General features: G+C 48.1%; 1 protein-coding gene and 1 pseudogene across 1 annotated transcript; one reads left to right on the forward strand and one right to left on the reverse strand.

The window, feature by feature from the left end:
• The first annotated feature begins 372 nt into the window (after nucleotides 1-372).
• On the forward strand, nucleotides 373-1,309 carry LOC140896829 (olfactory receptor 4E1-like; annotated as a pseudogene).
• Nucleotides 1,310-6,312: 5,003 nt separating this feature from the next.
• Nucleotides 6,313-7,221, reverse strand: LOC140897097 (olfactory receptor 4E2-like). The gene is given in 3 exon segments (XM_073309403.2): nucleotides 6,313-6,644; nucleotides 6,647-6,842; nucleotides 6,844-7,221. Coding segments are annotated over 3 exon segments (906 nt in total).
• Nucleotides 7,222-16,894: the final 9,673 nt, after the last annotated feature.

A 16,894-nucleotide genomic window follows, 5' to 3' on the forward strand; every position in this document is an offset into this window, starting at 1 on the left:
ATTTCATCTTTAAAAAAAGTAAAACGGAAACAGTTTGATTTTTCCGAAATGTAAAATTTCACAATTTCATTTCTGCAGGAAATTTTGAATTTTCAAGTTTTTATTCCAAATCACAAGGAGAACATTTTTTTTAAACCCTGGAATTTTCCTGTGGGACAGAAATTCCCAAGCTGTGAGCAGCTCGACAGGGGTTGCAGGTTCTCCTCTTGAGTGTGCATTTTGCACATTTTTCCCGGCTCTCCTCTTGCACAGGGCTCCAGAATGTTGGCACCAAATACCTGCCATCACTTCTTGCAACATGTACCCCTCAGCTACCCACCTGCCTCTCCCACCATGTCCATTCTTTCAGGGGCAATACACCCAAGACAGAACATGGTGGCACGGAATGAGAGCAGAGTGAATCAGTTCGTCCTTTCTGGCCTAAGCACCAACCATGCCCTGGAGCTGGTCCTGTTCGGCTTCTTCGCAGTCATCTACATGTTGATCCTGCAGGAGAACACACTTATCATCTTCACCATCGCCTATGACCAATGCCTGCCCACCCCCATGTACTTTTTCCTCAGCAACCTCTCTTTCATCGACGTCTGCCACTCCTCAGTGGTGATGCCCAAGATGCTGGCTGACCTCCTAGTGGAGAGGAAGACCATCTCCTTTGGTGAATGCATTGCCCAGATGTTCTTCCTCCACCTCTTCACCTGCACTGAGATCCTCCTCCTCACCGCCATGGCCTACGACCGCTAGGCAGCCATCTGCAACCCCATGCACTAGGGCACCATCATGAGCCGCAGATTCTACCTGAAGCTGGCAGTGGCCGTGTGGCTGGGTGGGCTGGTTCACTCCATGACCCTGACTGCCTTGACCCTTAACCTCCCGTACTGTGGCCCCAATGCCATTGACAACTTCTTCTGCAACGTCCCGTTGGTCCTCCAGCTGGCCTGCACTGACACCTATGTCTTTGAGGTGCTCATCGTCTCCAACTCGGGGCTCCAACTCCGTGGCCTGCTTTGTGGTGCTGGTGGTATCCTACACAGTCATCCTCATCTCCCTGAGGAACCATTTCTCCGAGGGGAGTCACTAAGCACTCTCCACCTGCGTCACCCACCTGACGGTGGTGACGCTTTTCCTGGGCCACTGCATCTTCATCTACCTCAGGCCAGCCAAGAGCCTGGCCGTAGACAAGGTGGTCTCGGTGTTCTTCATGGCCGCCACCCCGCTGCTTAACTCCGTCATCAACACCCTGAAGAACGAGGACCTGCAGCAGGCACTGCACAAACTGCAGGCGAGGCAGGTCAATTCCAGAGACAAATGACCCTGAGTTCCAAGGAATCGTTTTTGGGGCAGTTCTCTGGCCTATGTCACACAGGAGGCCAGAATAGATGATCACAGTGGTTTCTTCTGGCCTTTGTATCTATGACTCTATGAATATTTATCACTTCTCCACCACCCATTACTGTTTTTATCTGGGTATCTGTCCATCTTTAGGGATTTCTTCTCTGCCGTGATCACTCATGGTGTAACTTGAGTATCGCCCCCTAACCCAGCTCCCATACACACTCACCAATTTCTAGCTCAAGTTAAGTGGTGGTTTATGGTCAAGCTAACTGGCCCATTGGGGGATGGGGAGATGGGGGTTAAGCTTGAGTGCTGCTTACCAGAGCTAACGGAATAAATTATTTTTTGGTTCTCTGGCAGTCCCAAAAAATTATGTAGGGGGGAAGGGGGGGATAATTTTGGATAGAATGAAATGTCTCCTTCAATCTGAAAGTGAATTTTTGTTTCATTTTTTTAACTTTAAAAAAAAACTTAATAAAATCAAAGTAAACTTTGACACACAAAATTATCTCACATCAAAAAATCAAAACATTTTATTTTTAAAATATAAAAATGTTTCATTTTGACATTTTCAGAATGTTTTTTCCCTATCAGAACAATTCAGCAAAATAAACACGAATGCATGGTGAATGTTCATGGTGGAGTTCACGGCAGATAGGTCCATCAAAGGCTATTAGCCAAGATGGCTAAGCCTGAGACTGCCAGATGCTGGGACTGGACAACAGAGAATGGATCACCTAATAATTGCCCTGTTCTGTTCATTCCTCCTGAAGCACCTGGTACTGGCCACTGTCTGAAGACAGGCTACTGGGCTAGATGGGCCTTTGGTCTGACCCAGTCTGGCCGTTCTTATTGTTAGGATATAGATATTCAGGCCTGTCTGCAAAGGCCTGTACTTTAAGAATTTAGGTGTATTCTTATCACTTGGCTAGTTAGAGGTATAAAAGAAAGAATCCAAATCACTGTCTGCCAGTGTAAGGTCTTTCTCTTACTGTGACAGTCTGAGGCCCTGTTCTTAGGCTAAGGCTTTTGGCTAAGCAACAGAGGCAGCCATAAGCTGGGAAGCGACCGGTCACATCCTCACATTCCAAAGTAGTCACATTGAAAGAAGTGCTATTGGGCTGTTAGGAATACAATCCTGTCCTGATAGTGCCTATCACCTCCAGAGAAAGGGAAGTGCCTAGAAGATGTAAAAGGAAATTGAGGTTGATAGTTTTCTGTCTGATAAGAACTCCCTTATCAATAGACACAGCTGGGAATCTCTTATGTCTTTATAGCTGTAGTTGTGAAATCCCCACTTCTGTATTGTTTTGTCATTATAGTTCCCACTTTGCTGTTGTTTATTGGCATGGTCTCTGTCTGGTTCTGTGATTGTTTCTGTCTGCTGTATAATTAATTTTGCTGGGTGTAAACTAATTAAGGTGGTGGGATATAATTGGTTAGCTAATCATGTTACAGTATGTTAGAATTGGTTAGTTAAATTTCAGTAGAATGATTGGTTAAGGTATAGCAAAGAATATTACTATATAAATTAGGGGCAAACAGGAAGTAAGTTGGGATTCGAAAATAAGGAAAAAGGAACTTGTATTTAAGCTTGCTGGAAGTTCACCCCGATAAACATCGAATTGTTTGCACCTTCGGACTTCGGGTATTGTTGCTCTCTGTTCATGCGAGAAGGACCAGGGAAGTGGGAGAGTGAAGGAATAAGCTCTCTAACACTTATGTTTCCTATTCTTATGTGTGAAATGTTTCCGTCAATCCAAATCTGCATTGTTCAGCAAAAATATTCAGGTGCTAGCCTGTCTCCGCCTGTTATTACAAGAAATATTTAGCCACTGGAGCTCAATACCTCATGGTACCACTGAGCGTTCGCAATGGAGCAAGTAAAACATTCTCCACCTGAACATTTTCTGTCAAAAAGGGACATTTTGTTGAATTTGAAATTTTCTATGGGAATGTGTCTATTTTGATGGGCAGGAGCAGGGAGGAGAAAGCATTTTGAGAAAGTCAAAATATTTCATTCTGACCTTGTCGGAATGAAACCTTTTGATGTTTCATTTTATTTCAAAATTTACTTCATTGTACATTACAGTATGAATTACAATTTACAATATTTTTTAAAACTGAAATCAGAACAGAACATTTTTATTGACCTGAAAGTGGGAAAGCTTGAACTTTTGTTGTTTTTCGTTCTGATTTCAGAACGAAAACAAATTTCAAAATGTCCAGTTTTCCCATGGCATGGAAATCCTGAGTATTGCCCAGCTCCACTGAGCAGGGCCTCATACAGTGCCACGTTGATATCATTATCCCTTTTGACATAGCAGCTAGTCCAAGTTTGGGGAGCTGGGGGTGTTCCGGTTGGGAGTCAGGGCAGCATAAGAAATCCCTGGGAGTCAGGGCAGCCAGATGCCAGGGAAATCAACAAGGGAGTCTGGTATTTTCGCTGATGGACTCGTGTTTATTGACAAGGAATGTACATTCCTGCTTCTCCAGTCACAGGAGAGAAGCAAAAAACAGGGATAGCTTCTTTGCTCCTGACACCAAACTCTTTCAACCAGCTGGTTCAGGCTGCATAGTTGGCTCTCCTTCTCTCTTGCTGCTGTCCCTTTCTAGCCTTGTGTCCCTTTGCTTGTGTTGTACCACAGACCTACAATGACAAATCCCTTTGGTGCTCTCTGCTCTCTGCTGGGTGGGCTCAAATACCCCATTTGTCTTCAGTGGGTTGGTTTAGCTGTCTCTTAAGGCTCATCTAATCTGTTCCGACCTCCGCCTCTGGTTTAACACATCTCACTTAACAAGATAGCTAAGGAGAACATCCAGAGTTGCATTAGGTAGTTTGGAAGGGTCATTAACTCTCCAGGTTCTGAGCATAAACCCAACACTAACAGACAGAGGATAGGGGAAACTTTCCTCTAGGCGGTTTCCATCGCTGGTACCGGGCACTGTCAAGACAGAAATCTGGGCTGGATGGGCCCCAGTCTGATCTGGTCTGGCCATTCCTAGGTTGACGGGTCTAAACCCTAGGTGCATGAATGAGTGAGTAACTTAGAGCAGCTGGGAATCTGTCCCATTGACTCTAATGGAGCTATGGGTGATTTACACTACCTGGGGACCTGGTCCCCATTGACTCCACTGGAGTTATGGCCAATTTGCACCAGTGTGGAATCTGGCCCCACTGACTCCAGTGGCATTATGCCTGACTTACACCTATTGGGGATCTGGCCCCTTATCTCTGGTCCATGCCATTGCAAAGTCTCCAGCACAAGTCTGCATCCTTCTAATCAATTCCTCGGGGTCCCGTTACAAGTTTTCAAAGGAAGTCCAGCTGGGCTGATGCTGCCTCCGGAACGAGTTGTTCAGGATCTAATTAAAAGTAGCAGCAGGAGTGTGATGAGGCACATGGAAGAGACAGAAGCAGAATCAGCTCTCAGGAAAGACTGCACCAGCCTGCTGGCGTAAGAAGTGACACAACTGTCCCAGCGCGTCACATTTGGGCTGTTCCACTGTCCAACTCTCCCTGCATTCCCACCAATCATCAATGGACTGGAGTGACCCCTAGGGAACTAGTAATGTCCCACCTGCCCATAAACTCATCACCTATTCGAGCTTCTCACCCCCACCCAGACAAAGCCCCCAAAACTTGGGGTTGAGGGTGAAATCTAAGAGGTCAAGCAAGGGCTGGGAGCCAGGACTCCTGGGTTCTATCCTCAGCTCTGGGTGGGGAGTGGGGTCTAGTGGGTTAGAGCAGTGGTTCTCAACCAGGGGTACGGATATCCCATGGAAGACCTCTGCATTCCCCCAGGAGGGGTTAGAACGGGGTACACAGAGGTCTTCCAGGAGGTCCATCAACTCATCCAGATATTGGCCTAGTTTTACAACAGGCTACAGAAAAAGCACTAGCAAAACCAGTACAAACTAAAATTTCAAACAGACAATGTCTTGCTTATGCTGCTCTAAACACACCATACAGTGAAATGTCAATACAATATTTCTATTCCAGTTGATTTATTTTATAATGATATGGTACAAATGAGAAAGTCAGCCATTGTTCAGTATGAATGTGTTGTGACATGTCTGTATTTTTAGGTCTGATTTTTGTAAGCAAGTCGTTTTTAAGTGAGGTGAAACTTGGCAGTACACAAGACAAATCAGACTCCTGAAAGGGGAACAGTCATCTGGAAAGGTTGAGAACCACTGGGATAGAGCAGCAGGGCTGGGCGATAGGACTCCCAGGTCCTATTGCAAAATATTCCACCGAGTGACATTGGTAAACTCAGACATCTATGGTCACATGTGACTAGTTCTGAGACCCCACTCACTCAGCTCTGCTGGTGCCCCTCTATCCCAACCCACAGCCTCCCTGCACTCCCCACACCCTCCAGCTCCGTTAGTGTCCCTCAATCCCAACCCATAGTCCCCTGCTAGGCCAGCCCTGGGCTCCCCACGTGCTCTATTGAGCAGCACCTGACCTAATGGTGTGACAGATTCCAAAGTAAAATCTCTTCTAACTCCTGGTGAAATATGGCAGGGAACAGAGAATGCGCGGAGGAGAATTCCACAGCTGGAGTTTCCTGGCGCTTCTGGCTCCACAGAACTTTAAAGAAGAAGTACAGAGAAAAAAGGACTCTTGCAAAGTAACTTTAATCGTGTGAGCTTGGGCCTTTGGATCAGTTAAGCCCAGGGATAATATCAGCCGATAGCATGTACTCAGTGCATCGGACTCTGTGTCCAGGACCCAGGAGAGCTTTCCTTCCCTTCCTGCTTTGTTGTTACGTTCCCTTGGACTTACATCCGCTCAGCTTTATTGTTGTTGGTAACCACAGTAAAGAAAAAATATGTTAATGTTTGTGTATTTGTGTGTGTGTGTTTTTGTGTGTCTTCCAATCCATCCCTCTGGACCCCATTTCCTCATGCACTGGTCCATTCCTACCTTGGAGGGTTCTCCTCCATATGGACCCCATCTGTCTGGACATTACCCTATTTCCCCCGGGAGAAGACCTGTCTCTCCCTCAGCTTCCTCATGGCCCCCTTCACCTCCTGGTTCCTCAGGGTGTAGATCACCGGGCTGAGCACTGGTGTCACCACTGTGTAGAAAACTGACACAACCTTGTCCAGCGAAAAGCTGGTGGCAGGGTGGATGTAGATGAAGATGCAGGGCCCAAAGAACAACCCCACCACCGCCAAGTGGGAAGCGCAGGTGGAGAGCGCTTTGTGCCGCCCTTCAGCACTCTGGCTCCACAGAGAGACCAGGATCGCCAGGAAGCAGGTGAGAGAGATCATGCTGCTGTTCGAGACGATCATCACCCCCTCAGGTAGGTGTCAGTGCAGGCCAGCTTGATGACAGGCGGCACGTCGCAGAAGAAGCTATTGATGATGTTGGAGCCACAGTAGGGCAGCCGGACGGTGAGCACTGTCTGCACCAGGGAGTGGACAGTGGCTCCAGACCACAGCCCCCCACCAGGCCAGGTGCAGGCTCACATGCTCATGAGCGTGGGGTACTGCAGCGGGTGACCTGCAGTAGCAGTCGTAGGCCATGACGGTCAGGAGGAAGATCTCAGCGCAGGTGCAGAGGTGAAGGAAGAAAAGCTGGGCCACGCAGCCCCCGAAGGAGATGGTCTTCTCCACGGAGAGGAGATCAGCCAGCATCTTGGGGGCCGAGACCGAGGCGTGGCAGAGGTCAATGAAGGAGAGGTTTGCCAGGAAACAGTACATGGGGGTATGGAGGCGCCAGTCTTTGGACACCATCACCATGATGAGGACCACCCCCACCAGGATGAGCAGGTAAGTGATGGAGAAGAGGGCAAAGAGGGCCAGCGGCAGCTCCCGGCTCTCGGAGAGGCTGAGCAATACAAAGTGCATCACCATGGTGACATTCTCCCCATCCATGCAGCAGGCTCTGCGGGGGAGATCCACGCACTGTACCAGGCAGGGAATCATGGGGACGTGTGCCGAGCAGAGCTCTTCGCTAGGATCTGGGGGCAAGACGTTCAGAGCCTGGGCACGGGGGAGGTTCAAAGCCAGCTAAGGGATCTGGGCACTCAAAATGAGTGGATGGAGGCATCCGATTCCCTAGGGGGGATTTGAAACACTTGCTGTACAGACGGTTTTTTTAAAAAGAGAGTGCCCAACTCCCATTGACGTTTGCAGTGCCTCACTCCCTTGGCCTCCCTTGGAAATCACAGCCTGCGTGTGGAGGAGAAAGAAAGAAACCATTAGCCAGATAAAACTGTTGCGGACACTGATATATGGTTAATAGCAAGGATCTCTACACACAGTCATTAGACCCAACAACCCAGTCCATACACAAGACAACCAATAAATCATTGTACATAAGCCATTCGCACAGAGACACACACCTCTACCCTCCACACCGTGGGCTCAGAATAGAGCCTCAAGTATGTCCGTGTCTTTCCACCTTACAAAGAGAGAGAAGGGGAAGTGCTGGGTCTATTCAGCTTGCTGACGAGAAGGTTAAGAGGTTTATAGATTCACAGATCAGTTTCCAAGGCCAGAAAGAGCCACTGTGATCATCTCATCTGACCTCCTGTATAACACAGGCCACAGAATTTCCCCAGAATAATTCCTGGAGCGGATCTTTTAGAAAAACATACAGTCTCAATTTTAAAATTGCTGCTGATGGAGAATCTACTATGATCCTTGGTAAATTGTTCCAATGGTTAATCATCGTCATTGTTCAAAACGTATGCCTTATTTCCGGTCTGAATTTGTCCATCTTCAACTTCTAGCCATTGGATCATGTTAGGTGTTCCTCAGCTAGACTGAAGAGCCCACTATTAAACAGTTGTTCCCCGTGTACGTGCTTATAGACTGTAACTTTCTCTTTGCTCAACTAAATAGATTGAGCTGCTTGAGTCGCTCACAATAGGGCAGGTTTTCTCACCCTTTAATCATTCTCGTGGCTCTTCTCTGGCCCCCTCCACTTTATCAACATCCTTTTGAATTGCGGGCACCAGAACGGGACATAGGATGCCAGCCGCTGTAGCATCAGCGCCAGATACAGAGGCAAAACAGCCTCTCTGCTCCTGCTCAAGATTCCCCTCTCCATGCAACCCGGGATCACATCAGCCCTTTTGGCCACAGTGCTGCGCTGGGAACTCCTGTTCAGCTGATTATCCACCATGGCACCCAAATCTTTTTCAGGGTCCTGCTTCCCAGGACAGAGTCCCCCATCCTGTATGTTTGGCCCACATTCTTTGTTCCTAGGTGTAGACATTTACATGTGGGTGACTTGATCCCAGTCTATAAACACCTGCTTGGTGAAGAGATCTCTGATAACAGAGGGTGCTTTCCTTTAGCAGCCAAGGCAGCACTAGATCTAGTGGCTGTGGGCTGAAAAGCTAGACCGATTCAGACAGGAACTATGGTTACAAAAAGTTAACAGGCCATTGAGACAATTTACCAAAAGACACAGTGGATTTTCCACCCCTGGAATCTGTAAACCAATAAGGGACGACTTTCTCGAGGATTCACTCCAATCCAACACTGAGTTACTGGACTCGACTCGGGAATCCCAGGGGTGAAATTCTCTGGTCTAAGCTATGCAGGAGGTTAAACTGGGTGATCAAAATGGCCTCTTTAACCCTTAAAATCCATGAATCTATCCTCCAGGGCAGAATTAGATTTTTTATAATTTCAACAGATAATATCCATGTTCTATTTTTAAACATTTGTTTCTATTTTTATCTATTTAAATGTTCATAGTTGTGGGAAATTATGGAGGTGTCAGACAATAATTATTTAACGCTGTGCTATAAAAAGTTAAAGCTTTATAACCCTTAACATAAATTGTCAACATCACATGTCAAAATATACAAAGTAAATCTCCTTCAACTAAACTCTAATAAGTGCTCAAGCAACATCTTTCTTACTTTGCCTAGCTAAATTTTGATTATTTATCGATGGAGATATTTTTGTCAGTTTGTGTGTACAATTAAATCAGTGTTCACCAATATTTACTGACAAAAAACTAACCCTTCCAAGAGCTTTATAACATGAGTGCTCAGTTACTGGGTTCAGTAATGGACGGGGGGAATTCACTCCACCACCCAAGTGCCTGGGTGAAACCACCTGCCCTGGGTTATGCTGGAGGTCAGACAAGGTGACCAAACGGCCCCTTCTTGGTTTAACATCTATACATCTAGGGACTATTTTTAAAAAATCACCATTCCACTAGGAGATGCAATCAGACGAAAGAACTTGGAATTTCCAGAACATAGGCATATTGGACTGGAAGGGACTTCCTGAGTCATGAAGTCCTTTCCATACTATTACAAGCAACCCATTTGTAATCCCATTTGTAAATTTATCAAACTCCATCTTCAAGCTCACTAGCTTGTTTGCCCCACTCCTATTGGGAGGCTATTCCAGAATTTCTCTCCTCTGATGGTGTAGCCAGACAGCCACCCCCCCCCCACCCCCCCTCAGACCAGCATTGCTGGAAACACAGGAGGAAGCCGGAACAGGGCACTTAACATATATTCCAGAACAGCCTTTGAAGCTGTGAAAAGCACAGGTGTGCTGCTACAATGTGCCTCTGGGAACAGATACAATGATTAAGCTCACAGCAGGCAGAGGCCCTGTGACAGACATGGCTCTTAGCCCCTACTAAATAGCGTGATGCACACACCCCAACATCCTAGGTGGGAAAATATTTACCCTGATAAAAGAAATGTCCAGTAGTCGAAACTTATTGTTTCTCTCCCTTGCAAGTGTAAACTACTCTTGCGAAAGCTGGCGTCGCCCCGACAGACCAGCCTCAATTTGGCATAAGAAAGGAGAAAGAGAATAAAGGAGTACAGAGGTATAAGTAGGGGACCTACAGCACCATGATTTTTGAGTGCTTTTCACTATCTATCTGCTGGTCAGATAAGTGACAGCCTCCCAAGGCTTCTGCAGCTAAGAGGGACCCTAAGCCTTGTCCCTTATTTGTCTTTCCGCGGAACTGAGTGACCGATCCTGGCTTGGCACCGCTGGAATCGAGAGATGCAAGGAGGGTAAGAAGCACCCACACCTGATCTCCTATCTTTAGTGTACACATATTTTGAAATAGAGCTCTATACTTTGTTTTCTTTCTTTGGGATTGTGGCTTCAGTTTTGTAACTTGTTTGTGTGTGTAACATCTCTACATTTAAATAAGTAGGCACTAGCAATTTTGTAACCACATGATTAGAATCTAGCTTAATAAATTTTGGTAACCATTTGTGCATAAGCCTGACTTGTTTTCTCTGGTTTACTGTAAAGCAGCCAACACAATTAAAGAACCTCAGCCGTTTTGGCTCTAAAGCCTGGCCATTAGGTGAGAGTACTAAGAGCCTAGCGTTGAGTTGTGCCGCCTCCACGGGGCAAACTCTTGGGGCACCTGTCAGTCAATCCTGGCTGCCCGCTGCGAAGGAGCTCTGAGCTCTAGCAGTTAAAGTCACGGGTGTGGAGAGGCTCTTAGTGCTGCCATTGGGGCACCTGTCAGTCAGTATTGACTGCCCACTGCGAAGGAGCTCTGAGCTCTAGCAGTTAAAGTCACGGGTGGTTAGGACCTTGGGGCATCCGTCAGCCTAGCTCGGGCTGCCTGCCGCGAAGGGACAGTGCGTCCTAGCGGTTAAAGTCACGGATGGTATAAACGGGCATAGCTGGCACCTCACCAAACATCCTTGGCCGTCGGCTAACAGATGGTTGGAAATCTTCTTCTCATTTCCAGCATAAATTTACGTGTGGCCAGTTTATCCCCATTTGTTCTGGTGCCAACTTTCAGTAGCTCTTCTCCCTCCCTGGTATTTACCGTCCTGATGTATTTACAGAGCAAAATCAGTTCCTTTCTCAGCCTTGATTTTGCTAAACATGCTGTCAGGGTTCCCTCCGCACTCTGAACTCTAAGATTCAGCTGTGGGTACCCGCATGAAAGACCCCCTAAGCTTATTTCTACCGGCTTAGGTTAAAACTTCCCCAAGACACAAATTCTTTGCCCTTGGAGGGTACGCTGCCACCACCAAGTGATTTAACAAAGAATCAGGGAAAGGACCACTTGGCATTCCTATTCCTGCAAAATATCCCCCCAAGCCCTTACACCCCCTTTCCTGGTGAGGCTTGAAAATAATATCCTAACCAATTGGTTACAAAGTGATCACTGACCCAAACCCCTGGGTCTTAGGACAATAGAGAAATCAGTCAGGTTCTTTAAAAGAAGAATTTCATTTTAAAAAAAGGTAAGAAGCACCTCTGTAAAATCAGGATGGAAAATAACTTTACAGGGTAACAAAAGATTCAAAAACAGAGCAGAACTTCCTCTAGGCTTAGTTTCAAAGTTACCAAAAACAGGAATAAACCTCCTCCAGCAAAGGAAAAATTCACAAGCAAAACAAAAGATAATCTAACACACCTTGCCTGGCTTTTACTTACAATTTTTGTAATATGAGAGACTTTTAGGATGGTTTATAGGACAAGGAGTTTTCTGACCTGATGCTTCTCTGCTTCCCAAGAGAACACACAAAACAAAGCCTTCCCCCCACCCCCAGGATTTGAAAGTATCTTCTTTCCCCATTGGTCCTTTTGGTCAGGTGCCAACCAGGTTATTTGAGCTTCTTAATCCCTTACAGGTAAGGAGGAATTCTAGGCTACCCGTAGCTGTATGATTATAACACAAGCCCAGCTCTTTGAGCCTCCTCTCCTAAAATCAGTTCTCTATTCCCGGGATATCTTAGCAGCCCTTCTCTGCATCTGTTATAATTTGATTTCATCTTTCTTGACCATGAGTAACCAGTATTGGACACGGTATTCCAGATGAGGTCTTGCCAGTGCGTTGTACAATGGCATTAATACTCCCCGATTGCTATGGGAAAGCTCTACAGAAAATGTGTTCAGTATTTGTTAGGTGTGAATGTTCTGTTCCTTGCTTGTCGTTCAGATCCCAACAGAGAGGGAAAAGGAGTAAATTTGTGCCCAATGCATTGGACACACAAACAGCTCTGATGACCCATCAAGATACTGATTCACTGCTGGCTTACCAGTGTGCCAGAGTGGAGAATCTGGCCCCAGCCTAGTAACTCTGGCTCTATAGGTTTTGCCATGACATAAGGGGATTTACCTGATCTAGTGCAGAGGTGGGCTGAGTAAAGCTGCAGCCTCCTTAACTGAATCCCTGTCAGAAAGCTCCACAGATTCATGCTCCTATTGAAAGAAAGAAAGAAAGAAAGAAAGAAAGAAAGAAAGAAAGAAAGAAAGAAAGAAAGAAAGAAAGAAAGAAAGAAAGAAAGAAAGAAAGAAAGAAAGAAAGAAAGAGTTTGAGTCTCTTCTCAGGAATCTTTGGGGATCCTGAATTTTCCTGACAATGCACCCAGACAGCTGCACATTTCCAGTCGTTAGTAGCAAATGTCTCTATTCATCTTCACCACAGAGCTTAGAACAATCTAACGTACAATACTCCAGTGATTTGCTGGCCAGCCCTTCAGCTCATGTGAGTCAGTGCAGACACGCAAGAGGCAGCAGAGCTGCACTGATTGACGCTGGCTGAGTCTCTGGCTGGCTATTTCTACAGCCTGTTCCATCCAAGGATCTTCAATCACTTTATAAACCATGAGCTGAGGTTTTCCTAGGAACCAAAGGGAGTTAGGTGCTCAGGTTTGCTGGGAAATCCCAGCTAGGTTGGCAGAAGAGGATGCTCAGCTGCACGCTCTTGAGCTGTGGAGCAGCTGGGAGCCTCTGACTGTCAGGCTGTCCGTGACCCATGTAGGGCCCGAAATCAGTGGACGTTTGTGAAGACGTTGGCCTCATGATGTGCCCAGCGTTCCTGGCAGAGGCCAGGGGAGACGCCAGAGACCCTGTTCCCGCCCACACTAGAATAGAGCCTTAGCTGCTCCGAGTCAGTGCAGCTCCCACTGAAATCCGTTTATGGGAAACCAGCTGGCAAGGCAGTCCTCCATATAGTGCGCGTCCCCAGCCACCCGAAACTTCCTCCAACAAGGACGGGGAATGAGCCAGCCTCTTCTGCAGGGGTGCAAGGAAAATTTCCCCCATGGCAGATTTGCGAAGGAGCATACAGGGTTAGAGTGAGGATGAAGGTTATGGTTCGAGTGTGGGGTGACAGGTCTTTGACAATGGCAGCCACTCAGGGCACGGCCTCCTTTCTTGTGTGGCTGCGCATCACCTGCCTAATGAGTTCTGGTATCATGGACACTTCTAGGTACCACCGTGGTACAAATGAAAGACGGAGCCAGCTCCCCGGCCGTGTAAATCCGCGGCGCATTTCGCTGCAATGGAGCGGTGGCCAAGTTATGTCAGCTGGGCATCCAACCCATTAATAATAAATCCCAAACCACAGGGCTGGTTAAAATCCCCTGCTCTGCCTTTGGACGGCAGTGTATTTACCTGCGGAGCTAGAGGCGCCCAAGCAGCTTCAGGATTTCCTCTCATCTCTGCATCCTGGCTTGGCAGCTGTTCCCGAGTTCCCAGCCTATGTGATGCTGTCTCCTGTCAGATATAGGACCGTCTGCTTCGCTCAGCCTCCAGGCTGGGGGCTGGTTGAAAGAGTGAGCTATTGGGAGACCTGTGCACCGTCCCCTAATTAAATCATCAGGGACATAACTTTTTTTTAAGTATGAAATGTTTTCCCCAGGCACAGAGTTTTCTGCAAGCCATAGTGAACTCCAGAAGAAGCCAAAGCAGGGAGCTCTGGGAATTCGGAGAACTTCCCACGGTTTCACTGGACTTCCTGGGCCCGGTGCTGTTTGCTCCAACTTTCCCCCTCCGCAACTTCACTGCCCACTGGCATCTCTCATCTTCTTCTCCCTACCTTGTCCCCTCACCCCTTTCCCTCGCCTTTCCTTTCCATTTCACTGAGTCCCTCCTAGAAAAGTCAGCCCCCAAAACTCCTGGCACTCAATGCCATTCGCAGCTATCCCATTGTTCACTCTGCTGGGGCGTTCTCTCCCTTCCCTCCTCCGCTGTCTTTCTGGTCTATTTAAATGTCAGCTTTTCGGGACAGGGCCCAGCATGCTGTTCTTGGCTGGCCCCAGGCACTAGCAAATGATGATAATATAATAATAGTAGCCGAGCGCTGCTAGAAACCGGCCGACATCTGGTGGGGAATATCACTCTAGAACAGGGGTCAGCAACCTATGGCACGCATGCCAGAGGCGGCACATGAGATGATTTTGTGTGGCACTCACACTGCCTTGGTCCCGGCCACCAGTCCCAGGAGCTCTGCTGCCTGCCTGGGGTCCTACCACCGGCCCCCTGCCACCTAGGGTCCCATCCACCGGCCCCACTCAGCCCGCTGCCGGCCCCAGGTCCCGGCCATCGGCCCCGGGCGTTCTGCTGCTGGCCTGGGGTCCCAGCCGCCAGCCGGGGCTCTGCAGCTGCCCCCCACCCCAGCTGTGGCCCACTGGCCCCAGCCTGGGGCAGTGAGGGGTGCAGACAGGGGCAAGAGGGGGCGTAGCTCAGCACTCCCACCTTAAAAATTGTTCCAGCACCACTGTACTGGGATATTTTTAAGTCCTGATTTGCTACTTACATCACTCTCATGTCACGTGGAACAGCGCGCTGCGTTTGACGTTGTGTGAGGGGTACATCTGACAAAATGGCAGCTCCTAAGAAAGCAAAGTTTGATGTCCATTCATTTCAGCCTTCTTGGACAGACACACTTGGATTTATAAAGAAGGACCATGCTGTTTGTGCTTTCTGTTGTGAAAGTAGTGTTTGTCGCACATCAAGTGTTCAACGACATTTTCAAATGAATGTAAGGGGACTGTTGCCCCCTTACTAACATTCAGGGGGGTGTTTTGGTTGGCTAGCTCCCAGTACTAAAAGGGGGAGGGTCGATGGGAAACCAGGACCCTGAGACTGATAGACCCCAGGAACAATGGGGAGAGGCCAATTCTGCAGGTGAACCTGAATGACAGGGCGAGAAGGCTAATGAGGGAGTCAGGAGGCCAGGGGGGTCCCGTCCTCCATGTGAGCTGGATTTGCCTGGGTCAGACAGAGTGGGGTCGAGCTAAGGAGAAAGCAGGGGCCGGAGCTGAGCTGGGGAGCAGAGCTGGGCCAGATGCAGAGGGACCAGAAATGCAGCCCAGAGAGAGCAGACCCTGTCCTGGGAGCAGAGCTGCAGCAACCAGAGCCAGAGGGGCCAGAGAAGCAGCCCAGAGAACAGGTCAGTGCTGGGAGCAGAGTCACAGAAGCAGCCTGCAGAGCAGACCTGTCCTGGGAGCAGAGCTGCAGCAGCCAGAGCCAGAGGGGCCAGAGAAGCAGCCCAGGGAGCTGGAGGCCGAGCAGCAGCAGCCGTGCAGAGACCGAGTGGTGGAGCTGGGGCTGGAGCAGTCCAGAGCTGGGTGTCATGAGCAGCTGGGGAGAGCGAGGGGGACCCTGGGCAGTGGGCCCAGCACAGGGAGACACCTCAGCCAAGAGGCTCTGCAGGCCAGGCTTGGATCGTAACCCCGCCAGGGCGGGGGCGACACTGGGCAGAAGGGTCCTACCACTTAGAGCCTGAGAGCCTGTGGCTACCACCAGAGCAAGTGTCCAACCCACAGCAGCCCTGCAGCACAGCCAGGGCCTGAGAAGAAGGCCTGGGACTTACAAGGAGCAGACTGTGAACTGCCCGGACATTCCAGAGACACTGTTTGTGATGTTCCCTGCCACAGAGTGGGCTGATGTGTTTCCTTTAACCTTTCCCATTTTTCCTTATTCTTTTTAAAATTAATTGTTGATTAAATAACTTGCATTTGCTTTAACTTGTATGTAATGGTCAGTGGGTCAGAGAAGTGCCCAGTGCAGAGAGAGTACCCCGGACTGGGGACACCCTAGCCCCTGTCCTAGGTGACCACAGCCGGGTTGGGGGTCGAGCCCCCCAGGAATCCTGGGCCCAGCCTTGTTGGGGTTACAAGGACTCTGCCAGACAGGAGAGTGGAAGGGGAGTCCTCAAGGGCAGGGAGGCAACTGGGTAAAGGAAGTGGGAGCGAGGACTCAGATCCTTTCTCTAGCCCACTTCACTGGGGTAGTGCAGAAGCCAGGAAAGTTCCCCACAAAAGCGGGACTATTCCCCCGCTTACATGAAACATGAGAAAACCTTTCTTGATGAAGCAGACAAGACTGAATTGATCAAAAAGGCAGTAGCAGGATATGAGAAGCAAAGTAGTGCTTTTAAATGCTTAAGTGTAAGTAAAAATCAAACCACAGAAGGAAGTTACAAGATTGCACAGTGCATTGCAAAAAATGGAAAGCCGTTTGCAGATGGGGAATATATAAAAAAAAATTTTCTCAACAGTTCGGAGGTTTTGTTCAGTGATTTGCCAAATAAAGATACGATCGTATCTAGAATAAAACAACTGCCTGTCTCTGACAGAACAGTTGAGAGACACATAAGCGTAATGGCAGAAAACATTAACGAAAAGCAGACGACTGCATTCATAGATTCATAGATACTAAGGTCAGAAGGGACCATTATGATCATCTAGTCTGACCTCCTGCACAATGCAGGCCACAGAATTTCATCCACCCACTCCTGCAAAAAACCTCTCACCTATGTCTGAGCTATTGAAGTCCTCAAATTGTGGTTTAA

This window comes from Lepidochelys kempii, chromosome 13, assembly GCF_965140285.1.
Source record: "Lepidochelys kempii isolate rLepKem1 chromosome 13, rLepKem1.hap1, whole genome shotgun sequence".
NCBI lineage: Eukaryota > Metazoa > Chordata > Testudines > Cheloniidae > Lepidochelys > Lepidochelys kempii.